This window comes from Pygoscelis adeliae, unplaced genomic scaffold (assembly GCF_000699105.1).
Source record: "Pygoscelis adeliae isolate BGI_AS28 unplaced genomic scaffold, ASM69910v1 Scaffold227, whole genome shotgun sequence".
Classification (NCBI taxonomy): Eukaryota; Metazoa; Chordata; class Aves; order Sphenisciformes; family Spheniscidae; genus Pygoscelis; species Pygoscelis adeliae.
In genome coordinates this window covers 2241322-2266650 of record NW_008825100.1, presented here as the reverse complement: position 1 = coordinate 2266650, position 25329 = coordinate 2241322, and the positions used below count along the sequence as shown (strand labels likewise).

General features: G+C 45.1%; 1 protein-coding gene across 1 annotated transcript in view; it reads left to right on the top strand.

The window, feature by feature from the left end:
• Positions 1-21276: 21276 nt before the first annotated feature.
• Positions 21277-25329, top strand: part of KALRN (kalirin, RhoGEF kinase) — a 368140-nt gene continuing 364087 nt past the window's right edge. Inside the window, exons 1-2 of the mRNA XM_009327171.1 lie at positions 21277-21280; positions 22251-22325. Coding sequence (XP_009325446.1) covers positions 21277-21280; positions 22251-22325 — 79 coding nt within the window. The remainder of the gene's footprint in view (positions 21281-22250; positions 22326-25329) is intronic.

Here is a 25329-nt window from a genome sequence, read left to right as displayed (position 1 = left end):
GGGATAAAGTGTGCAGCACTGAAATGCAACTGAGCTGGTCCCTGATGTATATTCAGCAATGCAGAAGGAGGAGGCAGAAATGGAGAGCAGAAATGTTGTTAAATGTGTGTGTGTGGTGGCAAGGCAGGAGGAACTGGGACTGTTTAGAGAAGGTGGAGGGGGAGAGAGGATCTTTTTGTGTGTTACGCTGTGCTGCTCTAACAGCGGTGGGAATTATGAGGCTGCCTGGTACCACAGCAGGTCTATTGAGGGCTCCAGTCTGAACCAGTACTTTAGCATTCATGATCCATAGACTGAACTGCTGCCAGTCCATTCAGCAGGGCAAGTGAAAAGGACAAAACTGCCCTGTGTTCTGCTCAGCTGCGCTGCTCTCTCTTTCGGACTAATAGAAAAACTCCCCTCCAACAGTAAAAGGAAACTCACATCACAGTGTAAAGTCTGATTCTCACTAGCAGTGGATTCAGCAAGCCTTGGTTGTATCTGATATTCCAGCTGCTGAAGTGTGGGGTGGGATGCCAGAACATTATGCTTTCAGAATTGCAGGTTGAAAGAGTTTGTCATTCGATAATCCAATCTATACAATTCTCTTTAATCTCTTTTCCTAGTGGAGTCATTAAGTACATGGGAATGTTTGGCAGAGAAATGATGGAGTGTGATATAGCTTATTTTGGGAACTGACTTTCCTTTTTAATAACAATGAACATTTTTTCCGCCCATCACTTTTGTGACTGACACAGGAGATGTAGTAAAACTTCCCTTTAGAAGAAGTGCTAGGTCAATCTGCAGCATTTCCTACATACAAAAACAGCTAACATCATTGTCTGGATAAAACCCTCAGATTTACAGCCAAGTGCTTGTTTGAACTTCCTAAGCATACTGAAAGATTTATTTTAATGGAAACAGGACTAGCTTGCAGCACTGACAAAAACACCTATTTGCTTTAGTGGGAGCAGGAGAAGGATGCAAAGGGGATAAGATACAGAAGGTTGTGCCTGATATGACACTGAGGATGAGATTTTGCCAGTGAAAGCAGACGTTTTGAGGGTTGAGATTTTCAAGTTACCCTACTGGAGCCTCCTAACAAGAGGCTAGGTTTAGAGCATGCTCATTGCTTGTCTTCTTGAAATCTCTACTCCTTAAGAGGTCTCCTGCAGTTGCTAAGAAACTAGGTTCCCCAAATGGGCATCCCTTTGAAAAAACTGGTCTATTATCAGAAGCATTTGTGGTATTTCAAAACAGCTACAAATGCTCAATAGCGCTTTTTGTTATTTTTGGTTTGCTGCTATGGGCAAGAACAAAAAGAACCATCGTTTCTCACAGAGACACCTGACAGATGAGGAATTTGGCAGAGGAAAGGATGTCCATCATCGCTGGGCTTAGGAGGATGGTGCTTCTCTCATAATAAATACAAGGAAATCGGTCCATGTACACAGACAGGGCCAATCTAACACAACCCCACCTCACTCAGGTCTCTTTTCCAAGCCTGCATGGCTAATACTGGGGGGGGGGCACTGTGGGGACAGAGCAAGGAGCATCTCCATCCTGAAGCCATATCCAGCTGTTGCTGCTCAGGCTGTGCTTTTTCACTGTCCTGAATATGTCCATTCCAGACCCAAACTCCTGCAGTGAACAGGCTCAAGGAATAACTTCCAGATGGTAGAGTTGTTCTTGTGGTTACACTGGCAAAGTGACTGAGAGGTTGGCTCAAACAGGACTAACTTGAGCACTAGTGACACAGCAGGCTGGGGCAGTCCTTTCTCTTGCCTAGAAGATGGGCAACGGCTCTGCCAAGCTTTTTACTATGGTAGCTTCTCAAGTGCACTTATAGCTGCTTGATTATCTGTACACTCCACTGCTGTTTAACGTGAAGACACCCTCATGTGAGCCGTCTCCAAAATCCTTCTCTGCTTCTCTGCTCTGCACCCACAGAAGTGGAAAGGCATCATCACCCTTTGCACTAGCGTGGTTTTGTGTTCTTCCCTGAGGGAACAGCTATCATTTGAGCCTATCACCAGTCTCTAGCTTGCTCCATTTTTTGTTTAAAGACACGTTATCTTCAAAAATATAAATGAAGGGCCAACTTCTTCTTTGATTTATACATTCCATGCTACCACCTGGTCCTGAATCTGTAATCGCTCCATGTCAAGATTTCCCATCTCTTTCAGACGGCATTTCTTGTATGGATTGTACGTATTGACTTGGCCTTGTAATGATATGTTTGCTTGCAGTATGTTATTTAGCTGCTAGTTATCTTTGCGTACTGTAGAGAAATTCAGACAAGATTTGCTGCTTGGTAAACAGGAAGGCAGGGTACAAACCAAAGCCGTTTTATTCACGTCAACTCCTTTAGGTTTTTTTCTTCAACAAATACCTTCTATTTAAGAAAACAGCGTGTGACAGGAGTAAATTGGGAACAAAGTGATCATGAATTTTCAGCTTGGGCAAGAAATTGCATACTGCTTTTATTCCAGATTCTGGATTTGAATATTATCTTGTCTGGAAAAGTTTGATGAGGTTTTACTGCCAAATATCAGCACATTCTTATCAACCCCACACCCTATCTTCTGATCACCATGGAAAAATGGATCCGTCAGGCCTGTTTTGTGTCCAAAAAGGCAGTTTATAACTTGAGCAAGTTAGCCTGGAATGAAGAGTTATAGCTTGGGTGTATGTCTTCCTCATCTGCATGAATTTACATCATCCATTTGAACTGGCACTGATTTATTGTCTTCAGAATAGCACAGGGCATCTAACTGAAGAGGGCTGACAATACACAAGGAATAATAGGCTGTGAAAGGAATAATTGGTTATGGGGTTACATTGCTAGAGGTTTTCTTTTTCTTTGTAATTTGCCTTTGAACCTAAGTTAAATTTCCTTTTCTGTGCATATAAGATAAGCAGTAGTTATTGGTCTTGTTTGAAACAATTTCTTGATTTCATTAAGGGTCCAAATCATCATTCTGGAAAAAGGGAGGCACAGGCCCTGTGCACAAGTCACCCTGTGCCAGGACTGTCGGTCTGTAATGATGCAGTGGCCTCAGACTCATGGATTCCTCCCTTGGTTTCTAGATCTCCTTGCTGTACTGGTTTCTTCTGTTTAATCCTTTTTTTTTTTTTTTTTTTTTCCCTAAAAACGCTTTCCACTATAGTATCATCCTAGGATGTCCACTGACTGTCGGGTGTCTCTCATACAAATATGGACATAGGTCCTATCCATGCATCTAGAGAAAGTGGGCTGTGAATTTTCTGTTTCCTATGAGTTGGATATCGGGGCATAGCTGTAAATGATGATGCAAGTAACCGACATGTAAGTTACTAGTCTGTTTGTAAGCAGAGAGAAAGGGGAAAGAAAAGAAAGGACACTCGTGTTCAACAAATTATTCTGAAGATTTTCCCATCATCTTAATTGTTAATTCCTCACGATTTCCTTCCATAAGTAATTATGAAGGAGAAAAGTCATAAATTATAACTTAATTTGCCCCAATTAATGTTGAGTGATCAGTGCAGTTTGCAGAATTGAGTGATTCAGCTGCACTAATGGATTGTGGTGTAAATGGGTTTCTGTCACATTATATAATGCTCTGTTATTGTCTTTAGCTCAGCTCATGAGATGCTAGAAAATCTCTTGTTTGCACTTGCTTAGAAGCTGGAGTCTGTCTCAGTTTGCCAAGCAAATTACGTGGGTTTTCTCCTCAATGCTATTACCAGGAATCCTGACAAAGTCCAAACCAGGAAATGGCTGAATTTCTTATTCAAGGGTTATCTTTATGGCAAAAACCCAGTATGGACTCATTACAGAGAAGTGTATTGGCACAGGGCTCTGTGCAAGGGGCGAGGGGCTTATCCTGAGCCTGTGATAACCCCATGCATGACCTCAACAAGGGACTTGGCTTTCCCATGCCACTCTTCCTTCACCCACATGGTAGATGCACTTTGCCTCCAAGCACACCGTTCTCCATGGCAGCTGCTCTGGGATACGAGCGATCCTGCTCAAAGATGTGCATGTTGAAAGCTCAGGGATGACTCAGACAAGCTGGTTTTCTTTCTAAATGCAGTATTCTCCACTCTTATTTCTCATTTACTCCACTAAAAATTGGCACTGGATGGTGGGTTGCACCTGAAGGTCTTCACTGGGTCAAAACAGGCCAGTGGGGCAGCTAAGAATAGCTCTCTGTGATCACCATGTGCTGGAAAGTCCTGTGGCTTGGACTGATGGTAAGTTAGATTGCACCCAGTGAAGTTCAAGCAATCAGCAGACTAATTGCTCGAGACTTTACTTGGCAGCAGTGCTAAATGAGTGGCACTTGAATATTTTCTCAGTTTTCTAGAGATGGACATGTTTTCCTTCAAGAACAGCTTTCTGCCTTTTAATTTCCCTTTGAGCAAACCGTACAGAGAAAACACCCACTTACCACTGATGGTAAGAAATTTTCTTGGCCAGTGAAAAGACAAGATGCTGCTTCCAGGCTCTGCGGCTGCTCTCAGGAGGTAAGGAAACACACTGTCCCCAGCATATGGGTGAACCGGGATGCAGGAAGAGCGAATGATTTGCGTGTGATCACACGTTACGTCTGTGGCCGGGATTCAAAAGCAAATGTTTCAGGCTAACCCCGGTAACCATTATCCTTCCTTATCTTGGGACCATCAAGGAAAATGTCAGAGCTTCCTGGAGGCCAGAGCTGGCACAGCAAGACCCCAGGCAGAGCCGCATGGAGCTGGGGGAAGGTCTCACATATTGGGCCACCACAGCTTTTATTATCTTTGCTGTGACTTGGGTTACTTCCTTCACAGGCGTTCGGAGAGGGTATGCCAAGGAAGAGAAGGCCGTTTCTTTCCGAGGAATAAAACGCAAGTGTGGGTTCAGTGTTAATTTCTGGAGAGCTCTCTTAAATGAGCCACAAAAAGGGGTTGGGATCTGCACTGATGTCTGGGCATCTCCACCATCTCCTGTTTTTTCAGGAGAATAGGTATATGAAAGGTTAGAAATATCCCATGTTTATGAGACAGTAACTGTTTCCTGGGCTAAATTAGTTTCTAAGCAACTTTTGAGTAAGATATGCATCCTGAGGCTTTGAGCCAAGGGATTGTCCATGATGGATTTATTGCCAGATTAATGTGGTATACCTCCATGTTACTCTTAGCAGACAGATATGTGGTCTCCTTTTTCTCATCCTAAAATAATTTAATAAGGGAAAGATAAAAAATGAAATGGGCTTTCAATATCAATTTAATGTGCAGCTATCAGTAGTACTGCACACTAGCCATGACTGTGCACTTGTTCCCTGGTATCCCTGAAGGCTCTCTGTGACGTTGCTGGTATGCCTTAACACTGATTTCCATACCTTAGCCACCTTGGTTTGCTTTTCCATTTAACTCAGCTCTGAATTTTCTGGATTTCTCTTGGTTGTCTGGAATAATTACAACTTCCCACAAAATGCTGCTTTTGCTTTCAGATATCTGAATTTACTTAACCTAAACTCCAATTTTGGGAATCCAGCTTTCAGGTCTGAGTCAGTAACTGTGCAATGTCCTGCTCTGTAAATGGCAAGGCAAATCCATTTCTTTGTATAAGGAATTAAAATAATTCACAGAGAAACCATGAGGAAAGTCATACAGAAGTGTGGAACTGAAGTGATGGTTTCAGCAGGGTAAATCTACAGTTCTCTGAAAACTGCGTAGAGCTGCTCCCCTCTGCATTGGCATGGCTAAGGACAGGGTTTAATCCAAAGTCTAAAGCCAGTAGTATTGGGAGGGCTCCATTTTCCCTCCAGCCCAAAGCATTTCATTGCCTGCCATCCTACCATCCCATTCGTACAAGGTCCCTTCCCCCTGACATCAAACAGCCCCTGGCTCTCCAGGACTCGGCTCAGCTTGAAGCATCATGAGAGAAGCCGAACTCTTAAGCCTGCAAGTAGAAATGTTGTATTACCATTTGGGAACTATTTGCATTCTCAGATGAGGATGACTCAAATAGCACGAGCTGTGATTACGTGCTGGGAAAATATCATCCGGAGGACGGAGTGAGCCACAAGTACACCCGTTCCTTCTCGCTGTGCTCATTTCAGAGTCCCCTTGACAGCTTATGAAGGCAAGTCAGCAGTGGCTTGTTTGCAGGAGCAACAACCTTGTCTTGCGTGACTATGGATTTCTAAAATCTCCAGGCAGATTTCATCATCACAGGCAAGACCTTGACTGGGGCTGGAGTGGGAAAGGATTGGCAATTGCCTGGCACTAAATAGCTCTGTGATTGAAGGGGCCCTGGAAGGAGCTCCTTGGGAGTGAATATGTCCTAAGCAGCACAATTAGCATTTGAGGCTGCACTTTCCTTCGCTTTACACCTGAATACATAAAGAGAGCCAGAGCACAGAAATACATCTCTCAGTGCCATAACCGCCATAACTGGCCTGATGTTACAATGATCACAGCGCTCCTTAATGATGAAAGGCAGGCGCAGTGCTTTCAAAATCAACAATTTTACACTTAGCTAAAAATGATAACGTTTGGATTTAATTGAACACCCTTGCTTGTCCTTGTTGGAGGGGGATAGGAAAGGGAGGAGAGCCACAATAAAGCTGCAAGGATGGCCTGGCAGGACTGCCCCTGCAAGCAGGCACCTCCAGCTTGTGAAACCAGTGAGGAAAGTCCGGGTGTGTAAAACCGGCTAATATTTTGGAAGGTTCCTCTGAACTCAACTCAGTACATCTGTAAATGTTGGCCATGTTCCCAGCCTTTATTTTCAGCCCACTTTTCCTGTAAGCTCTTATGCATTATCTCTTTGGTTGCCATCAGACATTGTCATTAACTCCCAAAGGTGCAAGGCAGGAGGAGGCAAAGCCCAGATCCAGACGGGGTGGTCAGCATTAATGTGGCTGTACCATGAATCATGGAGGAATGCTTCGTGACAACTGGTTAATGGGACAAACATTCCCTCGGTCACCTCTGTGTTTCACATACAGCTGCTAGCTAAGGCTCCTTCAAATCCTTTGCAAGGCTCAAGGCAACCGTCATACTGGGGTCCACAGAGCAGCACTGGGGGTATAACATATGTTTGACCGGTGGCATCCAAAACCAGTTGGCACAGGAACCCGGAAGGAAAGAGCTGGGCATATTGGGGGGATGAAATGGGGAGAAGCAAAGGCATGGCTGAAAAGTGGAGGTTTTGCTGTAGGGAACTCATAGGGGACATGACAAAGAGTTGGAAGATCTGTGTGTCAACGTGGTAGGAAGCTAATCCATAGCCAGCCAGGTTTCAGGAGTTCCTCTGCTCCTAGAACAGCTTGTTTCTTTCATGTGCATGATAGTGGGGGCTCAGATACTTGATTACAACCTGTAGGAGTTGCCATGAGGGAAACCTGCTAACCCTTACAACAGTGAGGTTTTGCAGACAGACAGCTGGGGAATGGCTAAGTTACATGTACGCACATGTGTCTGTGTAAGCAAGTTGGTGATGTCTGTAATGCAATAATTTGCAGCTGTCAAATAGTTAATGTAGACTCTGCTTGTGGACTCATAAATTTTAGTTTAACATGCAATTCTTCTCCGACAAGTGACTATATAAAAATAGCACCTTCCTACTGAAATGATCTGCTATCTATGTGTAATCACATGCAAATCTGATTAATTTGCTGACTAAATTAAGGGGAACGGTTTTGAAAAATGGGTGCCTAAAGTTAGGTACATACTATGTAGGTACCTAAATATGCAGTAAGATTTTAAGTGATACTTAAGTCTTGTCACTTAGAGTTGCCCTTGGAGTAGCTTTTAAAATCAGATTACCTTTCTGGAGCCCTGAAGCACAGAATTAGGTACGTGGGTTTGAAAATATTGTCTTCATTTTTATTCCTTATTATCTCTGCTAAAGCTGGAAATACGCAGCCGCTCCGGGAGTGGGCGAGCAGAATTCTTTTTCATTCCTTTTACAATTGTACAAGCCAAAAAGATGACAACTTAACTTCTAGATCCCAGCATGAGTTTGTAGACCTGGTAGCTGGAAAAACAAACCAAACATCTTTTTTAATTGTAAACTGACTGCATTTGATCTGGGAATCATTGAGATGCAATAAACATGAACTCCACGATCCTATTTTTATGGACTCAGTTTTCCGAGTAGAACCACACTTAACAAAACAATCATTGTAATTGAGTAGCAGTGCTTGTGAAAAGGGCTGGATTAGAAACACTGATGACAGAAGCCTTCTGTTTATCCCTGGAACAACAGTGACAGTGGTAGCGTAAGCTACAACACACCGTTCCTCAAACAATTGACACCCAAGGGACTAACTGGTGTTACAGCCTCAAGTGCACTATTTTGCCGGGGACCTGTTTTCTAGCAGTGGTGGGTGCTCCTGAGCTAGCGGTCGTGTAAGTGGTTGCATAGCCACGTTGCTGAGCAGGTAGCAGTGACTTAGGGCACCTCACCTTACTGGCACTTTTGTAGCTACACTACTGCTAAACAGTTTCTGGAAGCAAAGGGGTGAGGAGGTAGCTCGGTTTCTATTGCTTATTTGGTCTCCACACACAAGCTCACTGCTGTTTTGTCAATTACTGCTAGCTGCGCAGAGCTCGGACTTTTTTTCCCCCTGTCTTTTTATGCTGACATCTGTCTGTTGGACATCAAAGTGCAATCTTTCAAAGCCTCAAAGTCATATGACTTACCGAACACTTAAGTGATGATCTATACAAATGCGGGCAGGCTCGCTCCTGGAGGAGGCATTCTTCTGTCGTGATGCGTTAAAACAGCTCTTTGTATTTGGGCAATAACGAAGATTCATTTGAAAGTATTAGCTGTCATCAGGGCTTGACCTCTTTGGAAGGTATTCTTCAGTGAGGGTTTTAAAGTGGATTTGGAAAGATAATTATTCTTGTCCTCGGGTAGAATCTGGGCAATTTATGTGCTCAGCTGACTTGCCATTTTGGCTTCAATGGATATTTATTCCCATAACGTAGGATTTCTGTGCATGGTCGTGTTGCGGCAGCTGAGGATGATGGTAATGGGCAGATTAGATACATGCGGACAGAGCTACTGCTTAGGGTGACACATCCTTAATTGTCAGTAGTCTTACAGCAGGCAGTGTGCTCAGTACTGTAGCTCTTCAGTGGAGGGGAAGAAGAGACTATTTATCTCTTTGTTTTTCTCTCTGTGTGTGAGTTCACAAAACATTTCCAAAGAAGTATTTCATGGCCGTGAAAAGGTTGTTTGTCTATATCATTTAAGCCAGTATACCACTCGGGAAATTGAATTTTGTACCTCTCCTGCATGGTACCTTTCTTTCTATAATATTTCAATATGCATTTTTTATTCACAAGCATGTCATTATTGCTTTATCCTTCAGCTTTTGTTAGTAGTCAGTGTCATGTATCTTGACTTTCTGGAGTTAATATACACCTTGCTATAAATGGATATTGCAACATTTGAGAGGACTTCCCAGGAAAGTGGTAGAGAGCATAGACGTATTTCCACAGCCTGCATTTTCATCAGATCCCAAAATTGAAGCAGGCATTACCAAGACGATATTTTTCTGGCCCTCTCTGTCCCGCGTAATATCCCTGAACCCTGCTGGTGGGCACTGGGCCAAATGCTGCGGTGGGATCCACCAGATGAGGTATAAAATAGAGATCTGTGGACTCGTGAACATTGCCATTATATGTTCCTCAGGAAAAGTCCTAGCTACTTTTCCAGCACATGTTTATAAATGTCAGGTTTATAAAAGGTTATTATAAATGTCCTGCCTCAAATCCCTGGCCGTGACACCTGCGCTCTGCCATCAGTCAGCTGCCATGAAATAGGGGAAATGCCATTACATGCTTGGTTGTCTCCAATCATAGCTGGCTCTGGCCATTTTAGGCACTTTTGGGCAGAAACTGTTCTCCACGATGTGCTTCTGCAGCCCTGTACCAGTGATGCTGACTGGACCCCATAACAAAGCTGCAGGCAGGGCAGGATGCAGACGTAAGACGGATGGTGAGGGGCATCAGCACAACTACTATTTCACATGACTGACACACGCATGTTGCACCAGCTGGTGATGGCAGAGGGGTGGAAACACATCTTCTTAATGTGCACCTGCTAATATAAATTAATTATTATAATAATGAAGCCAAAGCATGATGAATCTGTTCTCTCCAGCCCGTCTTTCATTCTGCCTTTGCTTTGGAAGCAGGCAGAAAAATATCAGTGCATTTCTTTCTTTTCCTTCATGCAGTTAACTTGCAATTTTTGTTTTGTCATTGCTCCAAATGTTTCATTGATTTCTGACTGGGACTTGTCATTTATTCAAAGCCGTATTAGTGTGGTAGTGCCTAAGAGTTACTGAACAACTAATATAATGGACAAGTCATTCCAGCAGTGAAGCGGGAGGTTGCAGGAAAAGGTCATGGAAACCCCAGGCTGAGTTGTAGGCTGGAAACATGGACAAGGTCTGTCCTTTTATCAGCAAATCTAGAGCCAAAATATGAGAAGGAGCATGTGGGTGCATGTTTGTGTTGGAGAGCAGGGATGCCTCGAATGAGACTTGTATGCAGGATGGATTCCTGGCTGGGGAAAAATATAAAAATGGATTATTAAAACTGATGTGAAATCTCAACTGTAGTAGCAGATGTGGGGGAAAGGAGGAGCTGTGTTTTCCCCTCATCTCTAATTTACTGAAGGTAATAAATGTCCTTTTGTTGACTTAGCTTGGTTTAGATTGGGGTCTGCTCCTCAGTATTGTACTCAAGTGAGGCTTGGTGGCTGCCTGTAGCAAGATCCTGGTAAGAAACCACAGGCTGCAATAGGTTGTCTGTGATCAATGCATAATTTCACTATCTTTAGGAGACCTTTCTAATGAACTTTGTAGACTATTGCCAACACTTTGCATGTGACAGTTTCCTCCTGCCTGGAATTGCTGGTTTTTTCAGAGCGTGCTGTTGAGTGAAACTGAAATCAGGGAAACCACCAACCAGTAAAATCCCTTCAGAAGAAGGGAAGATGTGCGTGGGAAAAGGATTTTATAATGCAATCTGTGAAATTAAAAAATCATTGCCAACATATCGCACTTCTGTCACCTCTGTTGAAAAAAATAAGGAGACAGTGTCAGGTCTGTGGCTTTTGCGTTTGCAACCTGGCAGTGGGCTGGGAAGAGGGGCCCCAAACTATTTCCCTGTGTTTTAGGGATGAGTTTGATGGTCATTTGACTCCAGCTGTAGGGGATCTATAAAGCAGCAGCTTGCACCCTCTTGAGATCAGTCAGATCTCATTAACCTGTAGCCAGTTATTTGTGCAGCTCTGAGCTCCCCCTTAGTGAAAAGAAGCCAGTTGACTGAGTTTAGGCGATAATCTTGTTAGATATATTTTAGCCCATTCCATAAAGAAAAATATGTTTGGGATGAAGAACATATTACTGGTAACTCTGGCGTCCAGTCTCACCGTCTAATGGGATATGCGAGATGAGATTAAATGCATATCCTCTGTCTTTGAAGGCTGCCCAGTGGCTTTGTGTAACTCTACCTTCTGGTGAGTACCATTTCAGCAAATTTAAGGACTGCTTGTCCAGGAAGAGATCCAGACAGCTAGTGAGGCTTTAATCCCAGTCATCTCTTTGTATGTGTCTTTAACTGGAACAAACTAAAGGAAAGCTGCATTTTCAACCCACAGGTGATCCTTTTCTATTCAAGATTACAATAACATTGCAGGTTTTTACCACAAAAACGTCCAACTTCTTAGAGCAGTAAGTCTTAGGGATATGAACATTTATACTAGCATGCTAAAGAGATTTCGGCATAAGGGGCCTTACTGGCATTAGGGAGTGGCTGAAAATATGAGTAGGCTAACATTAGATTAAGCAGAGGCAGGCAGTAATTTAATTGGCATTTATACATTGAGAGAAGGAAAAAATAGTAAGTTTTTTAAAAAAAATGTGGCTAAGAAGCTTTTAGAAATCAGGGAGGTAATTTGCTTTCCAAGATGATTCACAGCATCTCGTGTTAGCTAATTAACAAAACAGCAGGTTTGTGAATTTAACAGCAGCGGGGTTAGGACTTGGTGGGCTTGGTTCTCGTCCATGTGTTTGTTAGGGTCTGTTCAGCCCCCTCAGTGCTTTTGCTCTGCTCTTTGGCATCTGGGGGAGCTCGGCCTCTTTTGGGGGCAGAGTTACAAGTGGCTGTGCTCCGTGATAGGAGCCAGATGAGGGTGAAAGGGCCAGGTGGAGAGGCAGGAGATTATGCATTGACTGGCATGACTCAGCCATCCATAAAATGATTTTCATTAATGTTTAATGTGTATCAAAAATGTCAGCATCTGTAAGAGAGGCAGATAAATTATTTAGTCCTGTGAGTGTCTTGCCTTCCCCCTCCCACTGATGTACGTAAAATGTTTGCCCTGGTTTTGTTTATATTTAGGATGTTGTCGGGGAAGTTAAACCGATTGCTCTTGCACCCAGAGTGTTTCCTTGCAAGACCCTCGGAGGAGCTGCTGCTGCCACCGCTTCACAGTTTGGTGCTTCGTTAGAGAGGTCTGGGCAATCTGAAGTCAGCTGCAAGTGGGTTATGCACAGTCCCTGTCGGTGGGCTGGGGTTGTTTTTAGATTGGTTTGCAGAGGAGTAGACCCTGGGAAACTGAAATAAGGACAGAAGAGTGGGGTGTGAAGGGAGGTCCTGCTCTCCAGGTAAGGGCTGCGGGAGCAGCCCAGCGCCACAGCGTAGCCCGTGAGCCTTCCCTGTGCCGCCGAGGGGATGTGCTGCACCTGATTGTTAGCTGGCATGCTTTCTTCTGCCATTCTTGCTGCCCTGGTTTTGCTGGTTTTGTCCAGAGGTGCATCACCCAGAGACCTGCGACCGCCTACTTTGGATGAACTGTCCCCCACTCAGGGGAGGGGACAGCCCCTGCGATCCCCGCAGGGCTTTGGCTGCTCTCCCACATACCCCTCTGCAGGGATGGTTTCTACTTGCCTGCCCCGTTTCAAGAGCTTAGGGCTTGGATCTTCCTTTATCCCTAACTGGGAATTCGTGCACGGGAAGAGAAAACTCTCCTTTGAGTTGCAGGTTCGGGTTTTCTTTTTGTTAATTTTTTTAAAAAACAGCTTCACAGGATGACACAATAGCTGCAAGGTGAAACGATAAGCCCTAGCAGAAAGAGAGAGGGACCAAAGGGGATGAGCAAAGGAAGAAATGTATCTGATCAGATGGGATTTGAGGCGAGGTAGGACAGAGGGAAACGTAAGCCTAGTTAATAGTGAGGCGTTAGTTTGTGAATGTTGGATGAACTACAATCAAAAATGACTAATTTGAAACCCACTCCGACACTCGCACTAGACAAAACCTTTCTTCCTGGGCAGGGATCTTTCTGAAGGCGATGGGAACTTTGTCAGCCTGTGCATCTGTCTGGACGGGGCACGTTGAACCCTGTCAGAAAAATTAAAAAGAGACCTCTGCATTAAAAGAGAAAATGTACAGATTGTTTTTAAACATGGGGGCAAATGCAATTGCTTTGTTTGTTTAGGATGTTTTTTTCTTTTTTAGAGAAGTCACAGGCCTTGGGACAAGGATCTCAATTGGCCTCTAATTGAAGTTGCTTTCTTACTGTCTGGCATGAAATCCCCCTGAGAGGCAGATGTTTGCAAAGCACACTTGAGGCACTGGCATATGGTTCCTTTGTAAGGCTGGCGTTTCAGCAAAGTGCCTCCTGAATGTTGTACATAATTAGATATTTTATTTTATTTTTTTGTCCCAGAGAAGTTACTGGCGGCTGGGGACCTCCAGGATCCAAGAGGGAGGCTGTCTGAGAGACGGATGGGAAGCCCTAAGCATGTCACTGATACGTGACAGGTGCTGGCAGATGCCCTGCTGCAGCTTTTTGGAAAGAGCCTGTCGACAAAACCAATGCCAGTTAAAGGAAATTATTCTAACCTACAGAATTTAATAGAGGATGAGAACCTGGGTACCCAACCTCTACAACTTTGCAGAGGACTTGCATCCTTCCTACAGGAATCCATCAGCAGGTCTAAACTTTTTACAGGATTATAAAATTCTGAGGAATGTTTCCATAAGGAATCCAATTGTAACTGAGAGAGGAGTGAAATGAAAAGAAAATATTCATGCATACTAGGCTTGGGTAGAAACCATGGCCATGCTTAAAATGTGACTTCAGATTACAAATGGCCCATAGTCCTTTATTAACTCCATAAAAGACTGTTGCATCTGGGTGGTCACTGACGTGTAGTGCAATCTACAGAAATTCACTTAATGACTAAAAGCTCAAGGTGCTGAATACACTCATCTCCCTCTGGGGCAGCACATCCATCCCTTGCACACTTAAGAAATAAAACACAGGATTTTGTGTCAGATGACCTGATTTTTCCAATTCTCTTAACGTCTCCCTTTCCTGCCCAAAATGTCCTTTCTGTGATCACCAGAGCAAGTCTTTCCTACTGTGGGTGCCTCATTTTTGCCTATCTATAAAAGTACACTGCAACAGTTCCCTGCCTCAGAAAGGTTTTTTGAGACAAAATTAGTTCATGTTTGTAGGGTGCTTTTGAGGTCTGAGGACCTGACTGTGCTTTACTAATGTGGGCAGTCGTTAATTCTGTTCTGTAGAGAGGAAAACCAAGATCTAGCACAGTTAAAACAGCTTGTTCAGGATCACAAAGCAATTTAGGAGCAGAACCACAAATAGAGCCGGGGCTTTTGACTAGCAGTCAGATGTGCAATTCACGGGGCTACCTATAATGTCTAATTATTTTTCTAAGGGTAGGAACTGAAAGATCTCAGCCTGATTCCAAAGTCCTGATGAAAATAAAAAGGAAATGTGTAAAAGATTGACTCACACTCATCGCATTCTCTTAGCATGTCTATTAGTGTATGTTAAAAATGACATGAATAAAATCCCCCATGGATGGAGATGAAGCAGAGCCTTCGCTGAAGATTGTGCATTAATTCGGTATCCTTCTGATGCTTTGAATGTTTTTGTGCCACGTATGAAAAGGCAAAGCCTGGCTGGTGGCTTAGGTGGGATGCACAGGGTGAGATCTTTTAGGCTTCAGATGCTGAACACAGCTTATTAGAGGCCACATGTGCACAGAGGCTAATAAATTTGCATGCTTGCTGCAAGCGGCTGTATCTTTCTTGAAGTCTTGCCTATTCTTTGGCGTGCTTTCAAGCTGAGGCTACTGTTTAAATGTGTGGACATTCAAAGGCTGTGCTGGGAGGCTCAATGCTGCCAAGTACCTCGTGGAAGGAATAACAATCTCGGCAATTAGCAAGCTCCCCCAAACCCCAGCCCTGCTTCTCTCGGTGTTACAGGCGGGGAAAGGAAGGGGGCTGTGCTGGCAGTGGCTCTCTCTTTGCGGGGATTCAAGCAGTGGGAAATCAGAGTGACCAACCTGTCAGTGTAGAGGGGGCAGAAAAGCTGCTGGACCTCTGACAAGCGCTGGCAAAACTTGGAAGCGGAGGTAGCCTGTAGTATTGCCACCCAATAGCTGTGACCAGAAGGATGTTCCAGCGAGCAGTAGTGGTGTATAATTAATAAAAGGAAGGACAGAATAAGGAAACACAGAGAAAATAATATTAGTCTTGGACTGAACCTAAGTATTGCATATAAAACCAACATTAATCTTTTAATTTTAGAATAATGCAGCAATGTAATGAGTATAACTTTCGTCTCAGCTGGGATAAAGTGCTTGGCATGTGGTGCAGCAGGATTAGTCTTCTGTGCAGATCGTCTATTCGGTGTCCATGGTTCTTGCAACTTTTGAGGCTATGGCGTGGGTCTGTATGTCAGTCTGCACACTAGATCTGGTGACGTAAGAACATTTTCTCCGTATAAGACTAACAGGAGTACCAGAGATCAGATTTATAGCAGATTTATGGATGAATCCTCTATCAGGTACTTGTTAGGCACTTTGCATACCTTTATGCCTATAATCCTGTGTTTATATACACTTACACGTGCAGAAATAAGTAGACTTCAACCACAAGCTTAAATGCTGTGTGGGTCCTTCAGTTATATAGCAGGAAAGCCATCACAAATCTACAAAGGTCCCAGGGATTATTTACATTTCCATTGCAAAGCTGAAAGCAAGCTCTAGCCCCTGCTCCGTAAGGGGTAAGAAACACAGCCCGTGCCAGCTGTGTTTCCAAGGAAAATATCTGCAATGTCCGTGTTAGCTTTTGCTGGTCTCCCCAGATGAGCGTTGCATGCTATGGCCACGCTTACTGCTCAAGGTATGTTGAACGCCGATGGTCTGTTTGCTGCACTCATTCGTTTAGGAAGGGTGGACATGTCAGGAGCGCCAGGTGAGAAGATCTTGCTTGAGAAAGTGAACCGGGGGTGGAGGGGGACAGCCGCCATCCTTGCCCCGGGGCTATAGTGTTAGTTCAACCTGCCTTTCACCCTATCCCTGCCACACCCTGACTTGCAATAAATGCTTCCTGTGAGGCCAGGTATTACTTTTTACTGGTTATTAAGGAGAATAATAACGTTTGTTAGTGAAGTATATAACTCTGGGTTAATCTTCAATAATAGTTGGTAATGATATTTACAGATTAATTTTGTATTCTTTCTGGCTGGTGCTGCCTTTAGATTAAATTAAACCTTCCCTTCCCTTCCCTTCCCTTCCCTTCCCTTCCCTTCCCTTCCCTTCCCTTCCCTTCTGCTGCCTGCAGCAGGGAAGGGCAGCAGGAGAGCCTCACAGGCTGCAGCTTGACAGCCTTCCAACACCTTAGCTTGAAATTTGTATTTAGATTTTCCCTTCCCTTCCCTTCCCTTCCCTTCCCTTCCCTTCCCTTCCCTTCCCTTCCCTTCCCTTTCCAAACCCGCTCTTCTGCTGCCTGCAGCAGGGAAGGGCAGCAGGAGAGCCTCACAGGCTCCTGGGAGGCTCAGGGCACTAAAATCCTCTTTCTTTGCATCAGGGATCAGGCTGTCGTCCGCAGAGGAGTGATTGGCAGATGCGGAGTGTCCAGCCCCATTTATCTCTGCCAGATGGTGCTAAAATACTAGTCCAGAGCACATGTTGCTTCTATTCAACCAAATGCTTGTGCCATGCTGTGGCCTCTCTGCCTCTGAACCAATGAGCCTCAGCCAGCAAAATCCCAGCGGCAAAGGCGCCGGCAGCCCTCGGCTAAGCCCCTCTCCATGGCTTGTAGAACATCAGAGAAATCAAACTAGGAAGGCTCACAGCCCTGCGGGGACAGACAATAGTGTGAAGGAAAGGAAGGAAGGGGTTAAAGAGGGTTTAGCACACACAAAAGTAAATATTTGAGGCAGAAATGCAGAAAGAATAATGGAGAGAGAAGGGCAGGAGAAGGAAGGAAAAAGTATAAAGAGAAGAAAAAGGAGGATTCTATTCTGCCAGAAAACAAAGGGATGGCTGTATGAGAAAAGCATTGGGGAAACACTGGGGAAATGAGGGTTCAGCCCTGCACAAACTTTCTGTCTGACACAGGACAAGTCAATCTCTCTGTGTCTCAGCTTGCAAATGCTACAATGGGAATAATAAAGTCTCCTTTGTTCTGCCTCTCTCTGCTCACATCAGACGTCCCTTCTGTTTGTAGAAAGCCGAGATGCAACCATGCTGCAAACAAAAATAAAATCCACTGAGGCTTTGAGGGGGGAAAAAAAGAGGTAGGAAGGCAAATAGTCTATGATAAACCTAGGCGATAACTGCTCCAAAAACCAGGGGTGGGGGGGAAGAAATACAGGAGGGGCCTTTACTGAGGGAAGAAGAAAGAAACAATATGGACCAGATTAATCCTACTGTTGCCTCCTGGACTCCAGTAGAGTTCCTCGAGGGATGGGTTTAGCCCAAGGAGTTCAGTTTTGTTTGGTTAAAGAAACTTCATGCCAAAGTTTTTAAATAGTCAAATCTGTTCTGAGAACTATGAGAATGTGGGCTGCCTTTCCTGAAACATTGCATGGGACTTGGGATGAACAACTCCCGCTGAAGGCATGAGGAGCCAAGTGATTAAGCCCCATGCAGTGCTCTGACAGGAGGCCTTCTTCTTGCCTACGCATACTTTTTTAAGTATAGAAAGTATTTCCATATTTCCAGCAGCTGATCTTTATTTGAAGCCAAGAGCTGCATTTTTCAGATTAGAACTGAAGCTTTTCTAGGAAAAGCCACTCTGGAGCAGACCATGGGTCCATCTAGCCCAAGACGGTGACTCCAACAGAGACCCTGCACTCTGCTTAGAGAAAGAAATCCTAAAGCCCGCAGGGCTCTCTCCAGGGATAATTTATATTTCACTCCAGGAGTTAGAGTTTGGCTTTCACTCTGAAGTCTGTAGACTTATATTCTTTCCAAAACTCTTGCTTATTTATTAATCTTTACAGTTCCCTGGAGATGTTTGTTGTTTGCAGATCTCTAACCCGTTCAGGAAGCCCCTTGAGCCGCTGACCTCCGTGTCCTGCAGCAGTGAGTTCCCCAGGCCAACTGAGGCATTTGTGCGGGGAAAAAGGAGTTTTCTTTTCTCAATTTCAGGTTTGCTGCATTTAATGTGGAAGCATGCCGTAAGCTTCCCATCTCACCCAGCTGGCTTCTCATTACAGCATCTCACCTAAAACTGTGAGCTGCTTCTGCCGTGCAGGGGGTCCCTGCTAGGAGACGGGATGTGCATGTGTGACGCTGCTCTGTCCTGAAACGTAACTCAGCCATGCTGAGGATCCACTTTTTTAATTTTTCAGTGCTTCCAAGTTTACAAGAATACATCATTCTGTCAGCTGCTCCTGCAGGCATGGTGTGTTTTCTTCTCGTGTCACTGGAGTAATAAAAGTTTGTGGATAGTCATAGTGTCCCTGCTACATTGATAGCACACTAAGCGAGGATGTGATATAGGTGTGAGGGGCTGCAGGGTGACTGGGACATGGCACTGTGCTCTCTGCGCCTCTCTTTTGGTAAAGAGGCAATTGCAATGCTCAAGCTTCTTTGCAGACCATGGTGAGAGTTGCAGGTAGACGGGCAAGAGGGGCACTGTTGTGTAGTCCCATGCTTACGATGATGATGAGCCAGCGAACCAGTGCATGGACAATGGGCAGGATGGCTCAGTGTTCAGCCTGCCCTTCCTTCATCTGTCTGTCCTCTATCCTTCTGCTGCAGAAGGGCTCGGGTCTTACAGGGGTAGGAGCGAGGTGTAGGGCGGGATACAAAGTACAGCCTTCGTCATTGTCTAGGAATGAACTGGCTAGATGGTTGTATACCCGGGGCTCTCCAGCAAAAATTAGATGGTGCTATACAGACATGGCTTTGGATCCAGCACGCAAACAAACAAAACAAATGTATTAGAAACAGCTGGGGGATAGGATGAAAATGAGCATTATTAGGGGCATGCTTATAATAACTTACGAACTGGGGAATGCATCATTGCTGTGCTGGGCCCTCCTGGAGACAGATTTGCTGTTGCTTTTGGAGCCCTCATTACAGCCATTGGTTTTCCCATTTATGCATCCCTTCCCCCAACCCTTGCTGGAAAAACTGAGATGTAGCTGCTAACGTGAAGATTTTGTCACGAGCTGGAGTGACCTTTTAAGCAGTGGCCATGGCCTCCTCTACAGGTCATGAGCTGCTACTTGGGTGAGCATGTACATTGTGCAGAGTGGGGGCATTGCTTTAGGCAGTGATCTACCTTCAGGAGTTTCCTCCCTTATTCCAAGGGAAGTTTTGCAGCTCTTGGGAGTTTTTGTCAATTCTCTGGCTGTAGGATGGGCTCACAGTTTTCCAATTCCTTCATCATTTTGCAGCATGACTGACCTGTCCTGGGGGATACTGAGAAAGGTGAAAACACCTGCTGGCAGCACTGTCCCCATTCGTGTCTTTTCTTGCCTTTCCTGTGCAAGTCAGGACATCGGGGCTGTTTGTTAGCAGCGAGCCCCTTGCCTGCAGCCTGTCCTGCTGCAGCTCAGGAGGTCACCATCTTTAAAAGTCATACATTTTCCTCCTGGTCTCCATGCGTATTACCTCTGTAAGATGCAGTCCTTCCTCATGGGAGAGTGTTTGAAATTGTCCTTCAGCCTTCAGTATAGTGGGCTCTTGCTAAGAAGTCCTTATTGTGTGTTTTACATATACGAACACCACACCCACTGACATTTTTTTGGTAATGTTCACTAAGACTTCAGTTATATAATGTCTAGTGCACAGTTAAGTGCCTAAGAATTGACTTTGCTGTTTCCCTGACAAATTTAACAAATATTGGCCAAAACTCAACTTGCACTGACACTGCTGATCTTGCAGCTGGAGAAATTTGGCCCAGTACTCCACTTCAGTGTCTTCAAGCCATCATGATGTGTCTAGCACGTTGGCTGTTCTCGTTTGCTTCACGGTTGGATGAGATCCTTATATACAAAGCTGCTTAAATTCCAAATGTTGCCTGTGGCTGAACGGTTCCTGCCTTTAATGTGAGAGCTAGCCACAGCCTGGGATCTGGGAGGTTATTCTTGTTAAGAGGATAAGTTAATAGCAAAGTCTCGTATATTTAACACAGAGTGCACAAAGTCCTGCTTACTTGAACACAGAAAGAGTTCAGCAACCGGGACTAGTTTTCCTGGTCCCAAAACACTTTACTAACACAAAGTGCTCTTTAGGCATCTCTCAGGACCCTGCTCCAGTGCCTGTTCAAATTGCAGTTACATTGGTCTTGGCCTTGCATTGAATTACCTCGCTCCTTTGTGTGCTGATTTTCATGAGCGTAGGCTCAGCTGGTGAGCTTGCTCATCTTCTGGAGCTGAGTGTTGTGGAGGTGACACCTGAGAGCATGTGGGGACATAGACAGGTAGTTGTAGCCATTGGTCACTGGTGAGGGACGTATTTGCACGTACAAGACAGTCTTGTTGTACAAGCTGACAATGCTACCTCATTTGCCATTAACGGTAACTCAACCGTAATAATAATACTACTTGTAGGTACGTAGGTTCAGCTGCAAGTCAAAATGCCTGTTATGATCTTCATCCTATCTGTTCCGTATGTCTGCACAGATCGAACCGCTGTACCTTTGCAGGCTGCACGATGCAAGAAATAGATGACAATATATAGGAGGGGCTTTTATTGCCATTTCCACTTTCAGACCCAGATGGTCAGGTGTCATCTGCTGCGTTCAGCAAGGAAGGTGTGATGGCTGGAGCGATGTTGCTCCCTTTCTAGCCAGTCAAGAAAGCTGCTTAGTGAGGCGACTTTCTTGCCCTGGTACCATCTCAGAAGAATGGTGGTTGCTGCCTGCCTGTGAAAGGCAGAAAGTAAAAATACAGGGTTTCAAATGTGTTGCACTCTTTGACAAGCTGGAATAGATTTAAGGCCATATTGAAGATCACTTGTCGTGATGGGTATTCACTACCCAGTGATGGATGAGTTATTTTTCAGAGCAACTGCAAAGATGTCCTTCAAACCCACATTTTGTTTTGTAATAGCACTGATGGAATAGCAGTGTCTGGCCTGCTGTGGGGTGATCTGTCACCGCTGGTCTTTTGCAAAGCAGAAGGGTGCTGCTGGTGGCTGAAACCATTGGCAATTATTTTCCTAAGGCTTCCAGGAGAGTAAAAATCTGGAATTTCTTCAGTGAACTTTCAGGAGACATGAAATAATTTGGCACTGCTGGGAAGGCAAATGGCCTATGCAGGTATATTTAACATGTAATCAAACAGTATGAATTATGAGGATGCGCTGTGGCTTCAAACTACTCCTTACCCAGGGAAAACTTCGGCTGGCTCATAAGGAGTGCGTCCTCCCTCTAAGCGCGGTCCCCACCTTGAGCTGTTCCATCTCCAGCCGTGCTGTGTAGAGCAGGAAGGGGGGAAGGGCAAAAGCCTTTTTTAAGCCAGCCCCTGTGCAAATCTGTCTCAAGGGCTGATGCTAAAGGGATGTGTATGTGCTGTAATGTTCCCTGCAATTTTGCCTGGGAAAACAGGCATTTTGAACACACAAACATGTGTTCAAAACAGTGAAGGGAGGAGGCTCCTGGCTCAGTCTGCAAGCTGGGCATCTCCCAGGCTCGATATGGTCTGTGAAAAAGGCAACGGTGATAAATCTGGTTCCTTGGTGGGAAATTTGTTAACCTTTCAGAACTTCTGAAGGATAAAGTGATGAGTTGATTGTCTGTATTTTCTTTTTACAAACATATCTCTATGGATGCTAATGCTGTTTGTGTATCAGCGATTAAGGTCTGTCTCTTGGTGCTTTCATGTAATTTATAGACTTTCTCTAGCCTGATTTTGAGAAACATGGAGTGTCCGTGAAGCTGGGAGCAAGGACACACTCTCTTCTAATGTGGCTTTCCTGTTTTCCTCTGTTTTGCAGGTTCTTTTCGAAATGATGGTTTAAAAGCTGCTGATGTTCTTCCTATACTGAAGGAGAAAGTGGCCTTCGTGTCAGGTGAGTACATCTTCTCTGGATCCCTCCAGCTCAGCACAAGCACTGCCTGCCGCATCCTGGTCCTTATGGTGCTGCAGAATCACGAGGGACCAGTTTCATGTTTGGACTTGGTAGTACTTAAATTAGCTCTTCTGCTAAGAAAAGGGCTGTATGTGGAACAGGGCTATCCGGTAATACTTAGAGTGTTGGAAACTGGCCCATGACTTCATATTCCGAGAAACAGGTAAATGGGCAGCACAGGTGGGATGAAATGCAGCTTCTCAGCTCCAGCCCAGACCTGTGCTGTCTCAGCATTCAGGATGGTTCAGGGATCCTGCGGGGATTTCAAGGTCAGTGAATAGCATTGATTCCTGTTTGTAGGAAGCGCTCAGACCTGTAAATCACTGGTGTTTCATTTGCAATCCCAATCAACTTGCAGTTAAAAGTACCACTGACGCTGCATTTACATAATAACTCAGATGCTCAAAGATCTCCTGCCATCCTGTACAAAGATTTACAGCCTTCATTCAGGAGATAAATCTCGAGGACCTGGGGTGGATGAGGACTGGACGATATGGAAAAGGCTTTGAGAGTGGCTTGGATGGTGTTGTTTCTGGCGTGAATTACAACTTGTCAGGGAGAGGGGGAAGGGAAAGTCTGAAGCGATCATAAACTTGCATGAAGTCACTCAAACTGGCAGCATAAAACCGTGGAATTTCCAGTGCCAGCGTTTCTGACGATTGCAAACCTTTCAGGCTGCTTTTGGTAATCTTCCCTGTTGCAATGAGAAAACCTGCATCAAAAATAGCTGACCCCCTTGTTTGCAGTCTTTGCTTTTTGTTCCCTTCGTCTCAGCAGTAATGCTGACTGCAGAGTGGAGGAGAGTAGCAGCGAGGCCGTTAGGTGCCTGGACTCTTCCTCCCTGGCTCTCCCCCCAGGCGCCAGATTGGGGCCTGTGAAGATGGGGCTCATCACCCTGCCGAGCCGTGGAGATGCTTGGCCAGGCAGGACAAGCTTTCGCCTTGACTAATGGTTGGTGTGAGACGTCTTCCCATGTAGCAACAGCTAAATGGTCCAGGGATCGCGAGTCCAGCAGTGACTTGGGTAAATGATTTGTGGCTCTATAAACACTAAACTTTCTTACCAATGACATGAAACTCCAGGACTTTGAGGAAAGTTTGTGAGACACCAAAAGCCTCATGTGAAAACCCAAGACTATCCCAACAGTACTCGCATGCAGGACTGCTTTACCTCGCACTAATGTCTCATTCTGAATGTCCTGAAATGTTTTACGTGGTTGTTGTCTTTCACTGCTCCGAAGAGGGGAACATAGTCATAAAAACACACGTACCTGCAGACTTGTTTGCGACACAAAGCTGAACCCGGCGCTCTGGGGAAGTGAAATGAAGGAATTTATGCAGGGACGGTACTGGAATTTAGTTCTTGGCTCCTGCTGTTGCTTCGCATGGAAATGACTGTAGGATCATTTGGTAATTCATGGAATAGTTAATAATGACAACCTGTCTGGATTGCTTATATAGCCCCTTCCACTGACGGTGCCTGCATTCAGCTCTGAGCCAGACGGTCTCACACCAACTCATCAGCTCATTAGATGCTGTCCTGGGCTAAGCTTGCCTTGTGGGGGGGCGATAAGCAAGCAGTACCAACGCGATCCCCCGGGGTTTTGCACCGTGACCCGCTGCAGGCAAGGGACAGCTCACTTCTCGTAGACTCACCAGCCTCCAGACTTGCATCTGCTCAAAGCGTGCCTGTTTCTGACACAGCTAGCTAGATAGCTGTCCTAGGATTTACACCTCCTCTCCGTGGTCTCCGAACGCAATGACTACGGGCAACAATTGTCAGGGGCCTTTGCAGATAGAATGCTCTGAGCTGCTAGTGTCTTATTGCAATAGCCCCAGCATCACCCTCCAGCCCAGAGTTTAAGTAATGCCCAGTCTTCCCTGGGTTGTTGTAATAAAGCAGATTAAAAGAAGGATTTGAGCACTTCAGCTGATGGCTAGGTTCTTTTTAATTAAAATGGAATAAATTCCTAGAGTACGCTTTGAGCACAAAAGAGAAAATGTTTGCCAAAATAGAAAAATCCAATAGCTGGACTTTGCAAGATAAGATAAAAAAAGTTCTGTAGTTATCACAGACTCTGGGAGCACATTGCGTTTGTAATCAGGCTTCCTCGAGGAAAAGGAGAGTTTTATTGAGTCTTCTTCAGAGTTTTATACTACAGTTAATTTTCCAGATAACAGTACAGTAAAGTTGTCAAGGGGGTTCTCCTTACACCGGTAGAATTTATCAGCATGCACAAAAAAATCGCAGCTGAACATCTCAGTTACACAGTTGATTTCTTTTCTCATCTGCTGTGGCTCACCAGCTTGTTTTTTAGTCCATGATTAGTCCAGGCAAGCTGCAGAGAACAAACAAGCTCCTTCAGGCAGGGGCTATACCATGCTTTGTGTTTCAGTGTTGTGGATGCTCTGCACCTGGACCATGCAGAGCAGCAGGGCAGAACCAGGCAGGGAAGTGACACCGGCTGCCGCCTGCTCCAGAGCAGGCACAACAGGACCTGCCTGCACAGCGTGTAATCTCAGAGGAGCACTCAAGCTTTCAGAAGTGCACTTAATTTCAGAGTTGAAATACAGCTCTAACTAGCTGGGCATGGATTCATCCAGACTAAATGCCGTCTGGGGCTCTGTGCCTGGCGCTTCCCCTCGGCTGGCTCAGCCGGCAGCGAGCAGCAGGCGCAGGGCTCTGCATCTGCATCCCTGTGCTGCGGGAGAGTTGAGGGGCGGATAATGTTGGGATTTTTTCCTGGAACTGGTTCTTGATTTCTTCCAGTGATCTCATGTATGAGCTAGACTGAACCCGAGCAAAGTTCATGTGTATGCGTGTCTAAACAGCACCTGAAAATCCCATTCCAGCACTCGTAAGCAGAGAGATGGCCTGAGCAGTCGGGGGCGCAGCGCATCCCGGCCATCGCCGTCTGATTGCTTCCATTGCTGACCTCGTGGAA